We start from the raw sequence: 21,436 nt of genomic DNA on the forward strand, positions 1-21,436 counted from the left end.
GCTCGTAATTATAGACAAATCAAATAATTAACAGCAAAATGGGGCCGACTAATTTTTCTAGGTAATATAATCTTTATCTAAAGAAGCGATTTTTTAAATGTTTAATACGTCCATTAAAATGTGAACCGGTGATGTCACTGGGAATCTAGTGTTGATATAGACGCAACATTAACCAAGGAAACCTTCGATTCTACACAATATTAGCTTTTAGTTTAGACATCTTTTTTACAAGTTAATGCAAACTGCAGCAAACGAAGCCGTCTTAATATATTGGTCATTCTCTCTTTTCTGGTCTTTTCATATACTCTATTTTGAATAATTTTAGGAGCTGTTTTTGCACACTGTACAGCTTAATGAAAATAACCGATCACCGCCCATCAATGATCCAAGCATACAGATATGATTAACAAAACTCATGAATAATTTACATATATAACCTGAATTAAATATCAAGTATGAAATAAAAACACCTTCTACAATAGAAAAAAATAATAAAAAAAATAAAATACAACAAGAAGAACAAATATACAGAATTCTTGATAATAACGTCCACCTAGTTCAAATTTTTTACATTGCAGGTGACACCGTTAAAATGCAAATGAAGCTCACACCAGATAATTTTAAACTGCAATTCATTAAATAAAAGCGGGATTCGTTATAGTACAAGTGAGAATATTTTCTGAATGAAGAGAATTAAGTTATAAGTTTTTTAAATAATGTTATGAGATTCGCTGATCAAAAGAGAGACCGTACATTTCACTGCAGTTGTCATTCGTTACAATGTGACGCTAGTCCAAATTAATATCCAAGTGAAATCTTATTACGATGCAATTAAGATTAATAAATAGAACGTACGAGGAAAGTAAGGGCCAAATCATGTTGTAGGAGATTTCAGGTAATTAACAACAAAAAAGGTTTTGCCTTTTCTCATTTCAATTACACGCAACGCAATGTCAGTGATAAAACACCAGTGTCCTTTAGTCCATCGTTATCTCTTACTAATATGACCAGTAAGAGCGCAGTATGGCTAGAAGTCAGTGTGGTATGACTGTAGGTCGGACAGCGCTTCATGTAGTATATCACGTAACTGGAAAGGAACAAAAAACAAACAAACTGTTGTGAAGTAAATCTACAAAACATACTAATACCGCCAGTACCACCATGGATGCTGCCATGTGAGAAAACAAACATACCGGGGTTGAGTTCTTTGGGTCTTATTCATTCATTCTGTTTATTTGCCTTTTTACCTAATGCAGTAATTATTTATAATTAGTATATACCACACAAGTGAATAGTGCTTTTCGCGCGGTCTGACTTATTAACTCGGAGGTGATTACCAAGTACTATTCCCCTCCGGGCAGCCGCCGCGAGAGATTTAAAAAATTCCGACCGCTTGTCACACATTAAAAAAAAAAGTTTTGGTCCGCTAATTATTCAGCTTGTGTGGTATATACTAAAACAATTATTTACCTCCACTTCGGTGAATAATTGTTAAATATTTGAATGCATGGCGAGGTGACCTCTAGAAACCACTACGCTTTCATAGTTGAGGCCACCTCGTACGTAACAATATGATTACATAGATAGCGCTACAGTGTGCGGCTTTGCCAATTCAGTAATTATTTTACTAAAGCTTTAGCAGTTCTTTTTGAAAACTCGACAAAGAAGTGATTGTAACGGGAAGGGAATTCCAGATCTTTCTGTACCGAGTACACATAAAAGGGATGTAAATGTACGTTTTCCTGAGTTCTGTCTCAAGGCATTGCTGCCAATGGGTTTGTTTGCTCTTAAAGGTACCCTTCGTAAGAGACACCTTGAGACCGTGATTTTATGTCTGTAACAGGAAACGAATTGAACTCAAAAATGTGTCATGTCATTTTGCATGTACGGGGGACGACTACAATCTACATTGTACAGTTTATTTATTAAGTAAACATGTTGCGAAAAAAAGTGATGCGAAAACAACACTAAAAACTATGAATTGCCGGCGCGGCGGTGAAACTAAATACCAGCCACAAAAAAAAAGAAAGAGTTTCAAGTCTCTTTCCACAGTGTACTTTCGTGAGGGTTTTATTTGTATCAGTGCTTATTATGACCAAAACCTACCTCTCCTTTAGCGCTTCTACTAAGGTTCTGAAGTACTGGCAAAGATATCTAGTGAGAAAACAGAAAAAAACATCTTAAAAAAATGAAAACTAAGCAAACAAACAACTATTGTACATGAAAGGTGATGACGATCTAGATGGATAGAGTTCTATGGCTTACGGCTTAATAATGATTGGGAGGCGCACTTCTAGTGACGTTCAGGCGTAATACGTGAAGGTAAACAAGCTTCTTATCTTATTGATTCTTTGGACAGCCATATCAAATAATAAAAAATTATATCAATTAAAAGTAAAGCTTCACTCACTGAGTCAAGTGCGTCGCTTGTCAAACTGCTCGGTTCCATTACAACAGACTGCAACAATCTGTAGAGGAAAATAATGCTATGCTAAGTCTCTTTAGCTTGGCTTTCCATACCAAAAAGCGGCAACAAGCATTTCTAGTCCCTTCGGGATGCAGGACTTGAGGCGATCGATCTTTTTCCGTCCATCCAGTCAGCACAATAAAATAACACTATAACAATTTAACAAATTGACGTCAGTTTTTATGCGTCTGTTCTCTTATTGATGATAAATTACGTCATAACATTGTCAAAGTGGCTGTGGAACCATGAGCCGCAGGCACGTGGTTCCGCAGTAAACTTTGACAACGTTATGACGAAATTCATCATCAATAAGCGGACAGACGCATTAAAAGCTGATGTCAATTTGTTTTTTACAGTAACAAGACCCCAAACTGAAATGGTCAAATGCCAGGAATAAGTGAGGGGAAAAGACGCCGTAAACTTGCCGTAAACAAAGATGAGTGAATTTTATTCAAAATGACGCAAACATTGTTAATAGCTTTTCTCGCTTTCTGATTGGCTGCTTAAAAAGTCCATAAAATCCCATTGGTTAAAAAGTTGACAGTTTGACAGCTGAAAGTTGAACTTGAAAGCTTGCATAAATTAAAATTTTATCCGTCTGTACTCTTACTGAATGAGCCAATCAGCGTGCGAGAAATTAGACAGTTATTGTAAAATTAATATTAGAGGTTATGCACAAGTCCTAGTGATCATCAATAAAGATTCACGGTATATAGCAAAGAAAGGGCAAAGACAAACATAACAGAAACGTTACTTTACCTCGCAGCATTGAGTCTTAGCTCTGAATCGCTTTCCTCTGTATAAACAAAAACGGTAAAAAATGAATGGAACCAATTGCTACTTGACGTAAAATAATGCAACATACATTTCCTACAGATCACGTTTTCAACTCTCACTGGCTTTAGAGCATTTCTTGAAAGTTAAAACAGTCTTGAAGATTGTAGCAAGATCAAATTCCAAGGAAGTGTTCATCCCGAGTGTGCGAACAGAGAACTTAAAAACGAGAGTGCTTTTGTTATCAGTGCTTTTTATCACAGGCAAAATTAATTGTTCAGTCTCGTCTTACCTTTTATTGATAACAAAAAGTTTCTCTAGAATCAAGCAACTTTGCAGTAGGAAATGTTTCAGTGAAATTACATAAAAATAAGGTAAAAGTTAAAGGAGACAAATGGTAAAATCCTAAACTCGCCCAGACGTGTGGAGCCTTTTTGGAAATCCAAGATTGAGGCTTCACCGAATTCAGACTCCAAGGCAGGAAGAAATACACAACAACGGGACTCACTGCAAACGATTCCGAGAAACAAGACTGTGGATCAAAAACACGAGAATCTGGCTATGCAGGCGCTTTCAATCAATCACCGCTGCTAATCGGAGAGGCGACGTATTCGCCGGCTATGATGTGAACATAAGCTTAGTTCGTTTAGAAACCTAGCCTCGTTTGAATACCAATTTAATCTGCACGACAAAATATAAACCTGATCAACCATTTACCTCGAATTACTTGCATGAGGTTGTCCAGTATTCCTTGCTTCTTAATGATATATTGAAGACCAGACAAATTGATGCTGAAAACAAAATTCACACTTGTAACGAAACCATTTTCTGTGGCTAACTGATAAAGCTCTAACATCGTTTTCACATTCAGTTATAAATGCGTGGGTTTTATTAATGCATGACTAAGGGAAGAAAGAAGAGACCAGAGATAACCACATAGCTATTAATTGTAGCTCATATGCGGCAGTTTCTTCTCATACGGCTTCCGAGACGTTTCTGTCCACGCGTTCAGGTTCAATTCATCTTCCTCGAGATACCACCCGAAATGTTCCACACAGACTTACCAATAAGAAGGCCATAATAGCTATACAAATGGCTTCTTACCTTATGTTATATAAAGCCATGAGTATCAAGTTCCTCATCTTGACATTTTTCCCCACAGCAGAGACACTCAGTACTGTAATAAACGTGTCAATCAACACACGTCCACTGTCTTTAGTTACCAGAAAGTCTCGGCCTTGAGTAGCTGCTGCCATATTTGTAATGGTTCCAGTGAGCGCCAGAACAAACTGGAATTCCTCCGATGTTTCTTTCTCGTCTTCTTCACCGAAACTATCAAAATAACTCTCCACTGTCCGTGCAGTGATCTGTAGAAACTCTTCAGCTTTATTCTGTAAACATAACATTTCCCTCAGTTTAAAGTGGTACTATGATCAAATTTTTACCCCTTGATTTTTTAGGTACATCACATAGAATTCCACGAAGGAATAAAAACGCCGTCTACCGTTTGCAAATATCTGCACTAGTTCCGGAGATATTTAAGTTTGAAAAATGTGTAAAATATGCAAATGAGATGACTGATGATGTCATACACTCAACCCAATATCATATCAAGTATATAAATAAAGCTATCTTTACCAATTTGCAACGCAGACCATTGAAACTTGGTAGGCTAATAGTTCTACAGAAAACACACCTATGGCTATAAAAAGTTCTGTTCTCATGGCAACTCACTCTTTTCCAGTCCCCACCCACTTGATTTCAATATGTTAGTTATTTTCAGCTCGAAAAACGTTAAACGTGGCCACAAACTCGAGCTAACATATTTATATGCTTGCTGGATCGTGCATATGAGGCACCATTTGCAAATATAAAAATGGAATGGCAAAGGTGGCCAGAAATGCCTTTAATATTGAGGAGGTCTGGAACCCAGTATGTTTCCATGGTAACAAAACTGTTATGCTCGAATTGCGGAGCAAATTTAGTAGAATCTTTCAGCAAAGAATCAGACATTTCTGATACAAATTGGCTGAGATATCTTTTTTCATCATATCTGATGAAAATTTGGTTGAGTGTATGACGTCATCACTTTGCTAATTTGCATATTTTAAAAACTTGAATATCTCAGGAACGAAAAGAGATATTTGAAAATAGTAAACAGCAGTTTTCTTCTCATGCAGGCTACTTGTTTATGTTTTAAAATGGCTTCGTTACGAAAGATGCGATTTTCGTCATAGTACCACTTCAACGTAAATTGCTAACATCTTCCTACTCCACTGAATGCAAATATTTTCAAGTTTTCTTTTCTCAAAAAAAAAAATTGACTAACTGTTTTATCAATAAACGAAACAAAAACGAAAAAATGCTTTTTAAAACCTGTACCTCAACAAGTCTACAACTCCTAAATCTGCACCATGGATAACTTTCCTTTAGTTGGGTGTCAAAGTTGACAGATTGATATCTCAGCAATCAACATTTTTTGAAATAACTTTAACTGTTAGACTCTGGTAACTACTCTATTTCTTTCACAAAATGCTGAAAACCAAATGCATTTTCTCGAATGTTCATTTTGGTCAAGACTGGTTTTGTAGATCAGGTGTTGTCTCCAACTGTTTAAAAGGGCTTTGTGTTCATTAAACATGGGGTTAAACTCATTATCCAGCCATATATAGCGCTGTTATACCTAAAGCTTACTGCCTTTTGATCAAAAGCTTGGGGGTCGTATTTCAAACTCTAACTTGGAGACCCAGTGTTTATGTGCTGAATAATTAGGCTATGGGCGCTTCCGCGCACAATGAGAATTTTAAGAACCAAACATTTACACACCCCTCCCAGCAGGGATGTCACAGAGTCCTGTTGACGAGACACTCTCCATAACAAAGTACACACAGCTGCACCCATGGAGGAACAGTATTCAGACTGATCTCCCATCTGTTGGCTGAGCTCTGACAACTGACACTATGGAAGAATGAGATCAAAAGAGAAGTTACTTACAGATGTTACAGTGAAATCATTCATTGTTAGGGTTATGACTTCCAACAAGCCCCTCTACTTTCCTGTTTTTGTTATCTTAGAAAATAAGTAATAGCGTTGCTTTCAACTATCATTACACTGTTAATTTAATTGTGTAAATTTTATAAAAATTCTATAGGAATAATTTGGCAATGTGATAGCTGGTTGTAGTTACATCCTTGGGTGCTTGCTCTAATCTTCATAACTGAACTAAACAAAGACAACGGTTTCACTTAAATTGGCAGTAAAAATCGACCTCAAAGTTCAAAATTTGTGGAAGCCTGTATAATCCTTGTTTCTCTTTCTAGGCAACTTCTTAGTTACAACGCCTTTTGCTTTGTCTACAAGGCATCTCAAGAACAACATTCATACAACACACTGCTAGGTATAAAGAGGAATGATCGGTTTTTCTGTAATATATACTACAGTCACCTTTTCTTTTTATTACAGTCAATGTAGATTGTGTTGTTCCAGAAAACATCCATTTAATACCATGCCCCTCCCTTAGAAGGCTTTTGCAATTTAACCCCCCTCACCCCCTGGAAATTCTGATTTAGCTTCATACTTTCCTTTAAAAAATTTGGCTTTCGAAACCACCCACCCCCTGGGATTTTCTGTTCATCTTCCTTGGTGCGGGTTTGCATGTTTTCTGGAACTGCAAGTGCATTGTTCAGTTATTGAGGGTTCAGCGATATGCACGTAAGAGATTACAGAATCAGTCTAACAAATCAATAAATCTTTAAAAGCTGTTACCTTGAGTCCATACTTTTCCTGCAACAAAGAAGTTGCAAAGAAAAGTAATTACTATGAATAGCAAATTCAACACTCAACCACAGCACATACCTCTTTGGCAAAATTTCTCATTCACTAACAATTACTAAAAAACTTCCACTTGTGTTTCTAATTAACTTGATAGAAACACATTTTTTGTTTAATAATTCTGGTACTATGTAGATACTTGTTAAACTGCCACAGGATTTGACAACAGGTTTTTTGTAGTAAATAAATTTGTAGACATTTTTGTTGCCTTTGTAATGAAGAGCACTTTACAGAGTGGATCAACTCAAACAATTAAACATGTTTATTACAACACAGTCACTACAACACAACTTAAAATTAAAACTCTATACTACCAAATACCTGAAAGACAGGAAATATCTTTGCTGTAAAAGCAAACATCAACCTACCTCCCTGTATCTTTTACAGTCCTCAAGAAGACTATCATATCTTTTCTTCAGTACTTCCATGTCTGAGTCATATTGTGTTTTCATCTGTTCTAACTCCTTTCTCAGCTTCTTGTTCTCTGCTTCAGATATCTCAAGTTCTGATTGGTTAATAATTGAGTTGATTCAGAAATTGTAATCTACCATAACTCTACCTTGGTGTAGGTTGACAACTGCCAAATGCCTGCAAAAATTGTTCTTGCCTTGAAGTTTGAAAGGTATATATATACAATATATAGCCTACACTTTTAATTTTTTTTACATGTTAAGTTATTTTCTCTCAAATATCAGATCATGATTATGTTGGTGAAACAAAATTTTACATTAATACAATGTAATCTTTTGAAATATACAAAATGTACCCACTACAAATGCTTGCAAGGAGTGGTTGGTGACCTGCATCATCAGCTGTCGGCTTATTTTGAAAACACTGATTTTGCTGCTGGCACAAGCTCACATGTTAATTGCTGTACATCTTTTTGCAATCCTACCTTGCTCACAATGATCTAGCTTGCTATACACACCCAGCAGATCGGCGTTTAATACCTTGTGAAAAAATGTATATTACGTGTATTAACCAAGGGTATGTGCTTGGCAAGCCAGTGTGAGTAGTCCTCTGTGGGATAGTGTTCTGAATGGTTTCTACTTAACTTTGGAACACTGCAGGCTTTTTGAATTTACTTTGTGTTAAATCTGTCACTGTAACCTTTGATTTAGGAAAAAATATATTGAACACTGGCATCAAAGATATAAAGCCATAAAAGATATGGCTACATACTAATGCGCTGATCATTTAAATTTTAAAGCCTCAACATCCTCCGACCTCACTGGGCAAACCACGGGCATGTGACTACCGTCCATGGCTCCCTGGAGTTTAACACAGCCTTCTTGGGGGTGGGGGATTTGAACCTTGCCTGGGTGGGGTGGGGAATTTGAAGCAGAAGTGTCAAGCCTTTCCAACAGAATACATATGGTTGTTCCAGGTATAAAGTATAAAGAAGTTTAAAAGAAAACAAATCGCTTTTGTTAGCGAATGGCTGACAAGCTGATGGCTGCAAAAGCTTTGCAGCATTTTGGAAGGTATGTTTAAAACTAGAGTGTATTTGAGTTGTGCGATTATTAGGTTTTAAAGCTTGAATTGAGTCAAATCAATTGCTGGTCAACGTGTAGAAAGCCACGGTCTTTGATCAATTGCCTTTTTCATAAAATAGTTGTTGTCTGCAGAGCATGAACTGCTATTGAAAAGTGAATGAACAAAACCTGTAAAATGTACAACAACCTCTCTCAAACAATTTGAATATAATTCACTCGAAGGTATTGCAGTTGCTAAATGCGCCTAGTATCATAAATTTTTCACTCTGTGGAATGATGCTTGCAAGTGAAAAACCCAACAGCAGCACCAAACCCTAGCCTGTAAATATGTGACTTTGCTAATTTTTATAACATTCATTGATCACACAAAGAATCCTTCAATTTAAATACGCTACCCAGCACTTGGGTAGGGCATTTGAATGCAATTTTGGCCCGGTGGGGTGGGCATTTGAATGGGCCAATCTTAAAAAGTTCAAATACCGGAGGGGTTGCCAGGATGTTGAAGCTTTGAATTGATCAGTGCATAAATAGCTTGTACTTTTAAAGAAACAGTTTTTTCTTTGTGTAATTATAAATCTAACAAAGGAAAACTACTGTACTATCAGCACACAGCATAAAAGATGAGACTACATACAGCTGAACATCTGAAAATCTAAAAGATGCAAATTATCTCCTAAACTAGATCACAATATTCATAGAAGTCCATAATTATAGAAGTACTTTGCTTGCTGTAAACATTGACTACAAAAAGACAAAATATGCAGAACATCACTGGCTAGGCCACGTTCCAGGGTGACAAGTTTAAAAATGGTTTTCACTGGTGTGTGAGCATAAGGAAATTAGTAACATTGATTAATTAATTATTTAATAAATTAATCTAGTTATATACATAAGTGATTACTGGCCCATCTAGATTAGCACTTGCTATCCTCAGGCCAAATAACATGTAATTTTAATATCAAGAAAATAGAGATTTTTACTGTTGTTGTTAACACAAATAAACAAATGTTTTCTAACATATGGTGCTAGTTATTAACATGTTACTACACCTCCATATGCTTCTTCAAGTACATAATTAAGCAAATTACTTGTTTAATTATGCACTAGTAGAAACCAGCCTTTACCTTAATTAGCAGTTTGTTGTTCTGCTGCCACATGGGCAGGGCTCAAAGTTAACGACCAACTGGTTGCATATGTGACTGGATTTTTGGCTGTGCGCCTAAAAAATCATGTGTGGTCGCACCAACGCGCCTTCAAAGCCAAAGTACAGTGCGACTTCTCTAGTGCTTACTCACCTGACCATACTAACATACTCAGATTGATAAATATCATATAAACATAGATATAACACAACCAGGCACCAAATAATAAAGTTGCATGTAACCATTTTCCTTTCATCAGTGTGTGTTCTACTTGTCATCTTTAAGCCCAATTTCCCAGTGGATTCTCCGAACTCGAACGTTCATTTCTTCCCCACGTTCTGTGTTGTAAACAACTCCGCTGACACATGCAAATGAGGGAATGAAGCACATGCTTAATTCTTGCACAATCGATGATCTAGCGGAAAGTGTGAAAGCTGGGGATGAGAATTAAATCGTGTGCTCGTTCTTCGCAGAAAACTGTTACAGAATGCTGTGTTTTGTAAAGAAAGCTTTGTTTTCGCTTGTCTGACACACAAAAATGTCCAGCATTTTCGGAACGGGCCGGTCCACGAGTTCTGTGGCTTGAAAGCAGTAGCCAAATGAGCAAAGTTCGTGCTAGTTCTCATGAATACCCAGATGTTGAATAAATCAAGAATCTTCCTGAACAGAATTTCAAAGGGAGGCAAACAACAAGCAATTGGATAGTAAGGATACTCAACGGAGCGACGTCGGTAGTTAATATCTAAGCATAACCCTTGTGTGAAATATCCTGATTCTTTTATTTGTTTTCGTTGTGTTCAATACTGCTAGAATAGGCCCATATTGCAACATGAAGCCTGAATCGCTCTTTTTGGAGCGTTAAGTATTTTTTTCGAGTAGGTGTTCCAAGTATTTGAAGCTGTGCACCTAAAATTTTTAACTCTGGGCCTAAAATTTCAGCAGTGCACCTAAAAATTAACACCTGGTCGCACAAGTGCTCCCAAAGCCAAAAATAAACTTTGAGCCCTGATGTGACCCACTAAATAGGTAATCAGGAAAGTTTCCTAAAACTTCACCTAGTCTAAAGAATTTCTGCCACAGTATATTTATTCATCCACATGATTTTGACATTTTCAATATTAAAGTACTGTAGAAAGCTTTTGGTGTACAAATAATTTGAAAATTTGCTTCCAGTCCAGTGGATTTGTTCAAGAACAAACAATACTATATATCAAAACAAAATAAATGAAAATTACTTTTGGTAGAAATTCTTTCACTTGCATGATTTCAGTAACAAGTTGGTCAACATCGGCTCTTGAGACTTTAACAAATGCCAGGTTTCGGTCAGCCTGAAAATAACAACAATGAAGAAAGAAGATTATGAAATAACTTTAATTTATTTGACAAGTTACCAATGAAATAATTGTTTTTCTTCCTAATTACACTGGAAAATAGAAAGACATTTTTTACAAAAAGTATCACCCTAAAACTTCAGTCTCTACAACCTCAGCAAGTTTCTAAATAGGCATCCTAATTCTAAAGTCTGAAATTCTAAAACTGTTTGCCCAGATATAAAAAATCTTATCCACTTTTTTCCAGTATTAACTAAGAGCTTAATAGCCTTGATACAATTTTCAACTTGGGTGCATACACTTTACCAAAATTTGAACGACACAAGCTTAAAGCTTTATTTGCTCAGCTCCGACATGTACAGACATCAACCTTACCATCACTTCAAAGGGTATTACACGAAATAAAGCTCAACCCTTGAACTGTAAATTACAGAGTGCGAAGGCTAGATATGACTCTATGTATATGAGATTTAAACTACACAATAAGTTCTCGAAAACCCATTGCTCGAAATTCAAGAAATGACGCCAGCAGAACTGAAACTTTACTGTCACAAAAAAACCTCTTGAAAATGCCTGAAAACTCGTACAGAAAGTGGGATACATCTCCTAAATAATCTTTCCAGCTTTCGGTTAATTATTTAATCGCAAATCCATAAGGTAAGCAATATAAAATAGCATACCACTTGGAGATCTCGAGAAACCCTTGCAATTCCGTTTACCGCCATTTTGGTTTCTTTTCATTTCTCGTTCCAGGCCTACTCAGCGAGCTGGTGGGTGAAAAGGCCGCCCGTCGATAAACGGTTGGCAATCTCTCATTTTTGAGCATGTTACTGCGCCTTTCAACAACATGCGGGCTGTAAAATTCAAAGCTCAACCGACAAATGCGTTTTTCGCTACCGTCAATCAAACGTTCGACGGCTCCTCCCAGCTTCCGACTATTGCCGAATGCGTGGTAATCAAATCGTAAAGCACAGCTCAGACAGTGGTGGGAAGCTGAGAAGAGCCACCGAACATTTGATTGACGGTAGTGAAAAACGCATTTGTCGGTTGAGCTTTGAATGTTAGAGTTCGCATGTTATTGAAAGGCGCAGTAATACAATACGACGTTGAGCGCTTCTTCCAGAACCCGTGGCTGGGGAGATACTGAGGCCCTGTTTTTGCTACGGGTAACACGATTCGTGTCATAAAACACTCATGGCAGTTGGTAATTAAGACCTCTGTCTTTTTTTCAGCCACTCTCCCTCCCTCGGAGCTCACAATCGGACCGAAATGGAGCCCCATCAGACAGAAATCGGAAACCACGTTCCCAGTGAAAAGCCTCTGACACCCGGGGTATACTATAATACTTGGCCCAACCCAAGGTACCAATAACAACAAACGACATAGTAAACCCTTTTTTCCCAACTGTATTGCACATACTTTACAATGATATCTCAACATGAAATTCTACATTCTCGTGAGTGTATGAATGTTATTTACTTACAACACCTTGCATATTAACACGTACGATAATCACGGCAAGAGTACAACAGAGCTGTTCAGCGCAGGAGTCGGCGACGAACAGAGAAATAAGTCTGGAGTTTCGCAACCACATAATGCATAACGTCAAACGAGCACGTTGTCTCAGATGATCTAGACATCTAGTGTAAAAGCGGAACGCATTAATAGACCGGCCATTGCTCGGCCGGCACCCCTAAGTCTCCCTAGAAACTAGAAATCAGACTCGTTTCGTACAAAGTAAAGTGAACCGTTGTGTATTTTTTCCCAAGACAATCCCTCTTATGTTATTTTTGTGATCACTCCCGGAATCGGATTCTGATGCGGATTCTGTACACATGGGTAACTCAAGCGGTTTTATGGCATTTTCATCTCCCACGGAAAGATCCACGCAACGCACGGAACATTTCCCCGGAAGAACTGGGTACAATGTCTGACAGGAACTTGAGAGAGAATACCTTGGGAGTAAGACCTAGATGGGGATAACAAGTTTTTTACCGTTGATACTCTCTTATCGCCCTTTAAATTTCTGCGCCCCGTTTCCACACTAGACGACTTTAAGACGCCTAAAGCGTTAGTGGCGTCTGTACGCGACACGCCTTTCGTATGAATACATAACTAACAATTATCCACAAAGTGTTGGTGAATGGTACTTTGCTTATCGCCTCCGAGTTAACTAATCAGATGACGTAAAAAGCACTATTCACTTGTGTTGTAAAAACTAAAGCCAAATATTATAAACAACAGGAAATGGCTACGCGTAAAATCTATTTTACAAAGTCTATCGCAATAAATACTAGTAGTGATTATTTACAAGGTTATGGTGATATTAAATTAACACACCGTCACACATAAGTAGCCTTAACACTGCACCATTGCAAACAATGCAGTCAACGGGACTTAGTTATGATTTTAAGACTCGTATACAAATATGACATTTCACTCGTAAGTCAAATGAGAACGTCCCAAAATTAACTGGATAATTTACGGCAACATCGATCTCTTTCCATAAAAAATAAAGTTTTCTTCCTCTTGCTATAGAATAACTTTGATAAACTCTAACTTGCCGAGACAAAATGAGGGAAAAAATAATCAAACGCCATAAATTTCCTTTCCCGTTGTTTAGACAGGATTATACTGTACACATGAAATTTCTCATGTTAACCTTCAAGTCTTACTTAAAGTACCGTTATCTTGAAACGAATTTACAAGATTGTAGGATCAGGGTAGCATGCGAACAAAACGTGCTTATGAGCTTCTGTGTGAAGTCCAAGTTTAGGTGAACAGGCAGAATATATTGGGATAAAATCAGTCTCGATATTGATAAAAATATTTTTGGAAATAAAAAGACAGTAAAAAACTGTTTTTCAGAAAAACTACGGTACATGTACTTCAGGTATTGACGAGTCAGCTATCACAATAATCGGTAACCAAACCTGACGTCAACTGGACGGTCGCAGAAAATTTGCACGGCCAACATCAAAACCACATACATGTAGACCACGTGATATGTTTACTTTTCAAAAAAATCCTTAAAAACATCAGCGGCTACGATTAACTGGATTTCAAATATAATGACCATGAATGATGAAGTCTCTTGTCACTTTTAGGAATAACAAAAGCAAAAGCAAAACACTTAGTTTACAAGATCAACACGATGCTTGAGTAAATTGAATCTGTTTGTCAATTTGGTTGGCTGAAAGGCTGTTATTGTGCATGACTTAAGTAAACATTGCTTACAATCCCATTTCTGAGGGGGGTGGGGGCTCATTATTACTTTCTCCTCCTGATAGTGCATTAGCCTCAGCTTCTTGTGCCTGTATCTTCCGCCTCCTGCTTCTTCGAGCTCTCAGCTTCTCCTGCAATCCTTGATCCACACGGGCCTTATTCAATTCTTGCGCCTTTTCAAACTCTGCCAGTTCCTCTTCATGTTGTTTCTTGAGTTGATCAATGTTACCAAACAGATCTTCTTGAGAAGGAGGAGGGGCAAGTTCAGACAAAGCTGCCGGTTTGGGGGCAGCAGCAGTATCGGCTCCAGCTTCTGCCTCACCAGGGGGCTGCTCTCCCTCAGGAGGGGCCTCCACATCTCCAGAGGGTGGGGCTTCTGTCGGTACCCCTTCTTTATCTTCTGGTTCTGGGGCTTGGTCATCACCTTCTTCCTTGGCAACTTCTCCAGGTTTGGCAATATCTGCTTCCGCTGCAGAGGGATTGTCGTCTGCTGCAAGTTCATCTCTCTTTACATCCAGCTACAGAAACAAACAACATGATTACATAATTAAGAAAAAAAATCCATAGAAGCAGGTGCACTCTTGGTAGAAGATATCTTGATCGTTCTATCATGTTGTCATTCTCCTAACGGAGTACCTCATACAGTAGCTTATTTTACAATTAATAACATTTTTGTGTTTCCAAAGAAATCACACTCAAAAAATTTAATGATTGTTGCAAGTAGTTATTTGAACAAGTTTTCAGCCACTGTACTTAAGAATTGTCGCAATAAAATTTAGATATCACAATCATGCCTAAATTTCAGGCACTGATCAACACTGTTTGAAGATTCAATTGAGTCATATCTTATGTAGGTTACAATTAACAACTGTGTTAAACAGCATTACCAAGCACCGGTAACCCACGATTTTGTGTTATCATACAAGATTTACTGTTGCATTTCATGTGTCACTTAAAAGGAAACAAACAACAAAAACACAACCTTCTTGCAAGTACATACCTCCAGTTCAACTCCAAGTTTCTCCTTGACCTTACTTTTAATCAAATTCATGCGTTCCTCCTTCAGTTCATAATATTTGTCATTAAACTCTTGCTTCACATTTGCCAAGTCTTTGGAGATGGTCTCAGCCACAACACGATCCACCCATTGAAGAAGGTGAGAACTTTTGGAGAACATTGATGCAAATAAGTAATAAGACTTCTGGTAGTTTGCTGGTATGTTGACATCATTGAAGATTGTGCTAATAGTCGCCTGTAAAGCCTAGTACCAAGACAAACAACAACAAAGAATGTTACATTTATCAGTTGGACATTACATTGACTGATGGGCACACAGGGCAGTACATATATACAGTAAGTGAGGTGATGAATGTAACTTCGCCAAGCGAATAATATTTTCCAAATGTAAATTACCCATTGTTTTATTAGTTATATTATGAAAATTACTTCACTGTGATAAATGGCTGAGAGCAGGCCAATAAATACTCATCATTAATTCTTAATGTGTGCAGCAGTGCAAATTCATACCTAGGAATGTTCATAATTTTCTCAGTTAATAATACAAGGTCTCATAATAATAATGCAATGCCAGTCTTATGCAACACCTGCAGAAGAGACTGTCACCAAAGGATCAGATTGCGAGCCTCTACAGATGCTGCTCTCAACAGGAGCAGTCCTTACCAACCAAGGTGCTACCACTGTCACACACGATAGAGCGATGCCTAGTCAACTCAATACTATTTTTAATGAAAGCTTGAGAAATTAAGGATTCACATAACTTATAACCCACATTAATTTTCAAAATTCTGTCAAGTTTTGCAATTTTGAGAGGATTATCTTCACTACTTCACAAAATATTAATTGAAAAGTCTCATTTATTTACATGTATTGATAACAAAACTGATGAAAACTAACCTGCAAGTCCTCATGAGTGCAGTATGGAACATTTACTGGTTTCAGGTTACCATGAGCACTGCTGATGTTTTGTGCTGCTGCAATAAGGTGATTTCTAGTTTCTGCAACCATTTGATATTTAACCTGTCAAAAAATAAGGGTAAGGTATACAAATTATCATACTTGCAAAATGACAGAAAACAGCACTTTAAGTTACAGAACTATAATAATAATTCTCACTATTTTAAAATTTTTAAAAATTCAATTGGATATTTTCTATATATACATGTATGTACATGTACGAGGATTGCCACTTTATCTCACTAAGTGTCTTTCATTTATTTGTTGCTGATTCTTTTGTCCATAGCTGACATGTTTTTATACTGGCAAATAATTTTGCAAAGCGCATGTGAACATATATCCACATGTTAATATGCGCTATAAAAGAACCATGGTTATTATGATGATGATGATGATGATGATGATGTTTACAATGTATAATTATACATGTACATGCACACATAATGTACATGTTCATGAATACATGTATGTACAGTTGTTTCATCTTTATTCTCCTTTTTCATATTTATTTGCCTGAGTCATGATTTTTTAGCCTGATAATTTATACATAATTTTATAAAACTGTATGTTTTGGACTGCAATCCTTTACTGTGTCCACCGATATTAAAAACAACTCTTTGTCACCCTCATTTTCTATGACCAATGGTCAACTCTGCTCATAGAAAACTCAACCTCTCAGTCTGGTTGTTAATCAATATGGATAAAATTAAGATGTCAACAAAGCAATAGAGTGCAGTGCATTAAAGTATATCCAAAACTTACCACCAGAGTTGTCACACGATGGGTTGCAATCTGAGCCCAGCGACGTGCACTCCAGCTCAGCTGCCTTGTGGCATGATCAAGGTAGACATGGGCAGCTCGCCAACGGATATGTGCAGCATTGATTCTCTCTTTCCTTTGACCCAACAGATCAAGTTCCATCTCCAATTTCCATTCCTTGTCACTACCATACGAATCATTGAATATGCGACCCAACAGCTCTTCTTCTTTCAGCCGCAAGTTGTTCAATTCTTCTTGATCTTTCTTGGCAATTAAAACTTCATCATACAGTTTCTTGTACTGTTGTTTCATGCTTTCAAGTTCCTGTTCAGCAATTTCCTGTTTATTCAATGCATCTAGATATTCTTGCTGCTCTTTTGCAACTTCGGCATCGATCTGGTCTTGACCAACAAAGAATGATCGTAAATTGTATGCTGAATTGATGTCTACAACATCCTGATATTCTTTGGCACTAAGGAAAAAGAAATCAGACAAGTAAATTATATTAGTTCTCAATGAAATTTCTGGTTTTAAAATGCATGCTTCTCTACTTACAGTCAGTCTTCCCTTACAGCCTGCGAAAATTTACAGGTTGCCTATAATGATGTGTACATATATAACAAATCAAGACATAATAAAAAGAGCTAGCTGTTCTTGAATGCTTACACCTTAGCCCCAAATTTAGTACTGTAGGTAAAAGGCAAATTTGGCTGTAGCCCAGAAATTTGTCAGGCCAAAAGAGAGCTAGTACATTCTTCAACTGTTACTGGGCACTTTTCCATCATCAAGAATATTTTAAACCAACCTGACCCATGTCAAGCTGCCAATTATTTCACCACAACATATCTTTCCTGTTAGATTAAAAAATCCTCACGGCTGTATTTGGTTGTGACTCAAGTAAGCCAATCAGCCTTGTGGTTTAAAATCTAGACTCTCAGATTTCATTTGGCTTGGTGTTATTTGTTGTTAATAGTTACCAAAGTAGTAGTAATCCAGTTGAGAGACTTTTTGCGCTGGTCACATAATTTAACACAGCACCACATTTACAAAGCTAGCAAAAAATTGACCAAAAAAAGAAACCATGTAAGGAAAATAAATACATGGCATCCTGAGGGTACCCTGAACCATTCATAACTTCAGTATTAGAAATTAAAAGTAACTGGATCAAGTGGATAATTGACAAATCAGTGAGTTATCAGGGAAATAATTATCAAATTCGGTGAGTGCACAATGCAAGGTTTAATAACTTGAACTTATGATCAGTCAATTATCCTTAAGCTCTGAATTTGTATAACACAAGAACCAATTTAATACTTACTAAGTATTAATCATATTAATGCTGAATTTTGAGATTAAAAAGGTTTTAAGAACTTCTTTTGAGAGAAAAAATAAGATGTTCCAAGAAGGGCTGGTAGATAAAAATGTTAGAAGTCTCAGCACACGTAAATGACATGCAAATGGCATAGGTGTCCAATTGCTGGTGTCAAATCACAAAGAAAGTACTGTAGTTGTACTTGAGTAAATATTTTGACACTCACATGATCATGTGCAATTACGTGACTAATAGGATTACTGAGAACCAATCACAATCAAGAATTTTGTTATACATGTAGATATGGTAAAATAAATACCATACATAAATAATTTAATTATTACAAGTATTAATAGCATATCCCATCATTTGATACAACCGTACATTAAAAGGTACCATTAGGATATCAATTTTACTTAATAAATAAAGAAGCCTAAGACGTGTATTACACTGTGATAAAACACGATGGGCAATTGAGAACAAAACATGAGCCGCAGGCGAGTGTTTTCTACATTTCTCGAGTGTTCCCAAATGTCCGGCGTATTTTATTACAATGTAATACACTGCTTAGGCTTCTTCATTTGCTTGATGATATCTAGGTAATGTGGCAAGAAACAATAAAACATGCTTTTTCTATGTTTTATACTCTGATTAAACTGGGTTTTTGACCAATCACAGCACATGCAGGTTCCTATCTACATCATACACTCTGGTAAGACATGGGTTTTTGACCAATCAGAACGCGCACAGGGTCCTATCTATATTATAAAAAAAAATAAACAATAACTATATTGATTTCTTTCAATACTCACGTTTGGGCTTTGAGTTTTTGCACTTTGTCATTGCACTCGCCAAGATTCTTATGCAATTCGACTAGCCTGGCGTGTTTTATTTGATAGCCGTTTTCGGCACCCTTTTCCTCTAAGCCTTTTACTTGATTTTCCACTTCCACAAATTCTTTAAGAACATCCTCGCTGAAATTCGGTTTTTCGTGTTCTTGATCTTCAGTAGCAACGACTGCACCTTGTGTTGTCGTTTCATCGGGAGTTTCCTCTACCTTTACCACTTCTTCGACGGCTGGTTCTTCGCTGTCTTTGTTGTTGTTCGATTCAGGAGCTTCTGTATTTTGCACATCGGCTTTTACAGGCTCGCTTGGAACAGGTTCGACTTGAACTGGCGTGTTCCCTCCTGGAGCAGTTTCTGGGCGACTCTTCTTTGATTTAGCACTGCTAGACCTGCTGCTACTGCTCGAGCTGTCGCTGCTCTTAGACTTGGCTGAGTCCCTTCTCTTTAGCGGGGGGCTTTCTTGTCGAATCTCCTGTTGTTGTTGTTGATTCTGTTGTTCATTTTGCTGCAGTGGTTGCGGCGGAGGTGATTCTCTTTTAACGTCTCCATTTCGGACAGCATTTTGCTCAGCTGCCACCGGTTGTGATGATCCGCAGCCCATTTGATTTCGGTTCAATTCCTGAAAAAACAAAGAGTCACTTGCGATTATTTACTCTTTTAGAAGTATTCGTTATTCTTCAACTAATAACTGTACGACACTGTAGGAATCAGCAACGCAAGCTCTCTTGTAAAACGTCGAAGGAGCTGACCGCTCCACTGGAAGTCTTATTAGTTTTGGCGCTCGATTCCGTGATGAAAGAAAATTCAATATTATCACCAAAAGAGCCTAATTCTTAAAAGAAAACAATCACCAAGTCTCATGTTTATGATCAGTTACGGAATCCTTAACGTGTCACTATCAATTATTGTACGAAGAAGACGAACCATGATTCATTGGATCAAACAAAATCACGATCGTTCACTCACCCTCCGCCTGCTTAGTGGAGTGAAATTTTAACACAAAATAAGGTCTGCATAAATTGTAGGCGGATTATTTTTCCGAAAACACAACTTCAACCTTTGATGAAAGATCAACAACGTATAGAGACAACATACAGGACGAGATTTGTAAAAGACAAGATGGCGAACGTGTGCTTATTTAGAAATTCGTTGCCATAGTAACAACACAACAGTTTTGCGCCAACCAGTAGCTGACTTGTTGAGGAACAATAACCCTTTGAGGGACCATGCAAATTTTTTTTGTTCAGCAATTTCACGGCATTTAAACCGATTTCGGTCGTCAAAACTATTACCGAATTTCGATTTTCCCACATTTTTAGTTTTCATGAAGCAATATTTACTCTTAGCTGGCTTATCAAATCAAATAGATTTGAAATCACCATGGTGATACCAAAACATTTACTGGCCGATTGTTTTGTTTCCTAGTGAGAAGATAATGTTATTTCTTTATCTACAAGATTAACCTAGACAAAGAAAGTTTAATGAACGGTATCGCGCCTCGCAAGTTTGTAATTTTGCATTTTACGTATCAGCTGCTTGTTTTCATGCCCCATTCCTAAATTTCAGAATTCTAGGTGAAGTAATGACTGAAAGTTGTATTTTCAACTTGTCTACATAGCTTGGAGTCGGTCACGTTATGCTCAGCATTTCGTGACATGGCTAGCACGCACGATAACGAATGCGGGTGGTTTTTATCAACCTCGCTCCCGGGGTGATGCCTGGGAACGAGGTTGCTGGTTTACAATTTTTGTTATGGGTAACTGTTTGCCCTGCCGATGAGATAGTCCCTGACACTTTATTCAATCATTACCCTGATTCAAAACAACTTATTTTTATTTGCTTCCTCTATGTCACAGCACTTGCTTTTTCATGGTTGTGTTTTTTATTTATGACGGGGGGGCCATGCCCGGTGGGTCAGCCCCTTTTTAGCATCGATCCTGCCTAGTCCTTTTCTCTGAACACGAAACGAAAAGCAACAACTGCAAACAAGAAAAGAAAATGCATGGGGAGCATGGTGAGCGCACTCCTCTCCTATGTGGGTTGAATTTTCAGAATTTGTTGATGGTTGTTCCGAGAGTTCTAATATTCTTCCGGGTTCTCCGGCTTTTCTCTAGCATTTCCGATAGAGGACCATGATCCGAGTGTTCTCGATCAGTGATCCGTATTCGGATCATCCCTCTACACTGGATGTTAATCGTAGGACGTGAGCTGATCCTATCTTTTAAAAATTTTAATGATATAAAACTAAAGAAATTATAATTATTTGAAATACCAGGTCT

The 21,436-nt window shown here is 37.4% G+C and overlaps 2 protein-coding genes across 2 annotated transcripts; both read right to left on the reverse strand.

Moving 5' to 3' along the window:
- Positions 1-1,003: 1,003 nt before the first annotated feature.
- Positions 1,004-11,971, reverse strand: LOC145479779 (heat shock factor 2-binding protein-like). Its single transcript, XM_081458228.1, has 12 exons — positions 11,722-11,971; positions 10,946-11,038; positions 7,968-8,022; positions 7,441-7,577; positions 7,007-7,024; positions 6,068-6,199; positions 4,346-4,632; positions 3,959-4,032; positions 3,227-3,263; positions 2,411-2,468; positions 2,107-2,154; positions 1,004-1,087 (listed from the first exon to the last, which is right to left on the reverse strand). Exons 1-12 carry the CDS (start codon positions 11,764-11,766, stop codon positions 1,028-1,030), a joined length of 1,044 nt encoding a protein of 347 aa, XP_081314354.1. The 5' UTR covers positions 11,767-11,971; the 3' UTR covers positions 1,004-1,027.
- Positions 11,972-12,032: 61 nt separating this feature from the next.
- On the reverse strand, positions 12,033-21,326 carry LOC145479770 (uncharacterized). The gene is made up of 6 exons (XM_081458216.1): positions 20,124-21,326; positions 19,124-19,776; positions 17,003-17,471; positions 16,181-16,303; positions 15,267-15,527; positions 12,033-14,784 (listed from the first exon to the last, which is right to left on the reverse strand). The coding sequence occupies exons 2-6, from the start codon at positions 19,756-19,758 to the stop codon at positions 14,275-14,277; spliced, it is 1,998 nt and encodes a 665-aa protein (XP_081314342.1). The 5' UTR covers positions 19,759-19,776; positions 20,124-21,326; the 3' UTR covers positions 12,033-14,274.
- Between the last annotated feature and the right edge of the window lie 110 nt (positions 21,327-21,436).

This window comes from Orbicella franksi, chromosome 2, assembly GCF_964199315.1.
Source record: "Orbicella franksi chromosome 2, jaOrbFran1.1, whole genome shotgun sequence".
Lineage (NCBI taxonomy): Eukaryota > Metazoa > Cnidaria > Anthozoa > Scleractinia > Merulinidae > Orbicella > Orbicella franksi.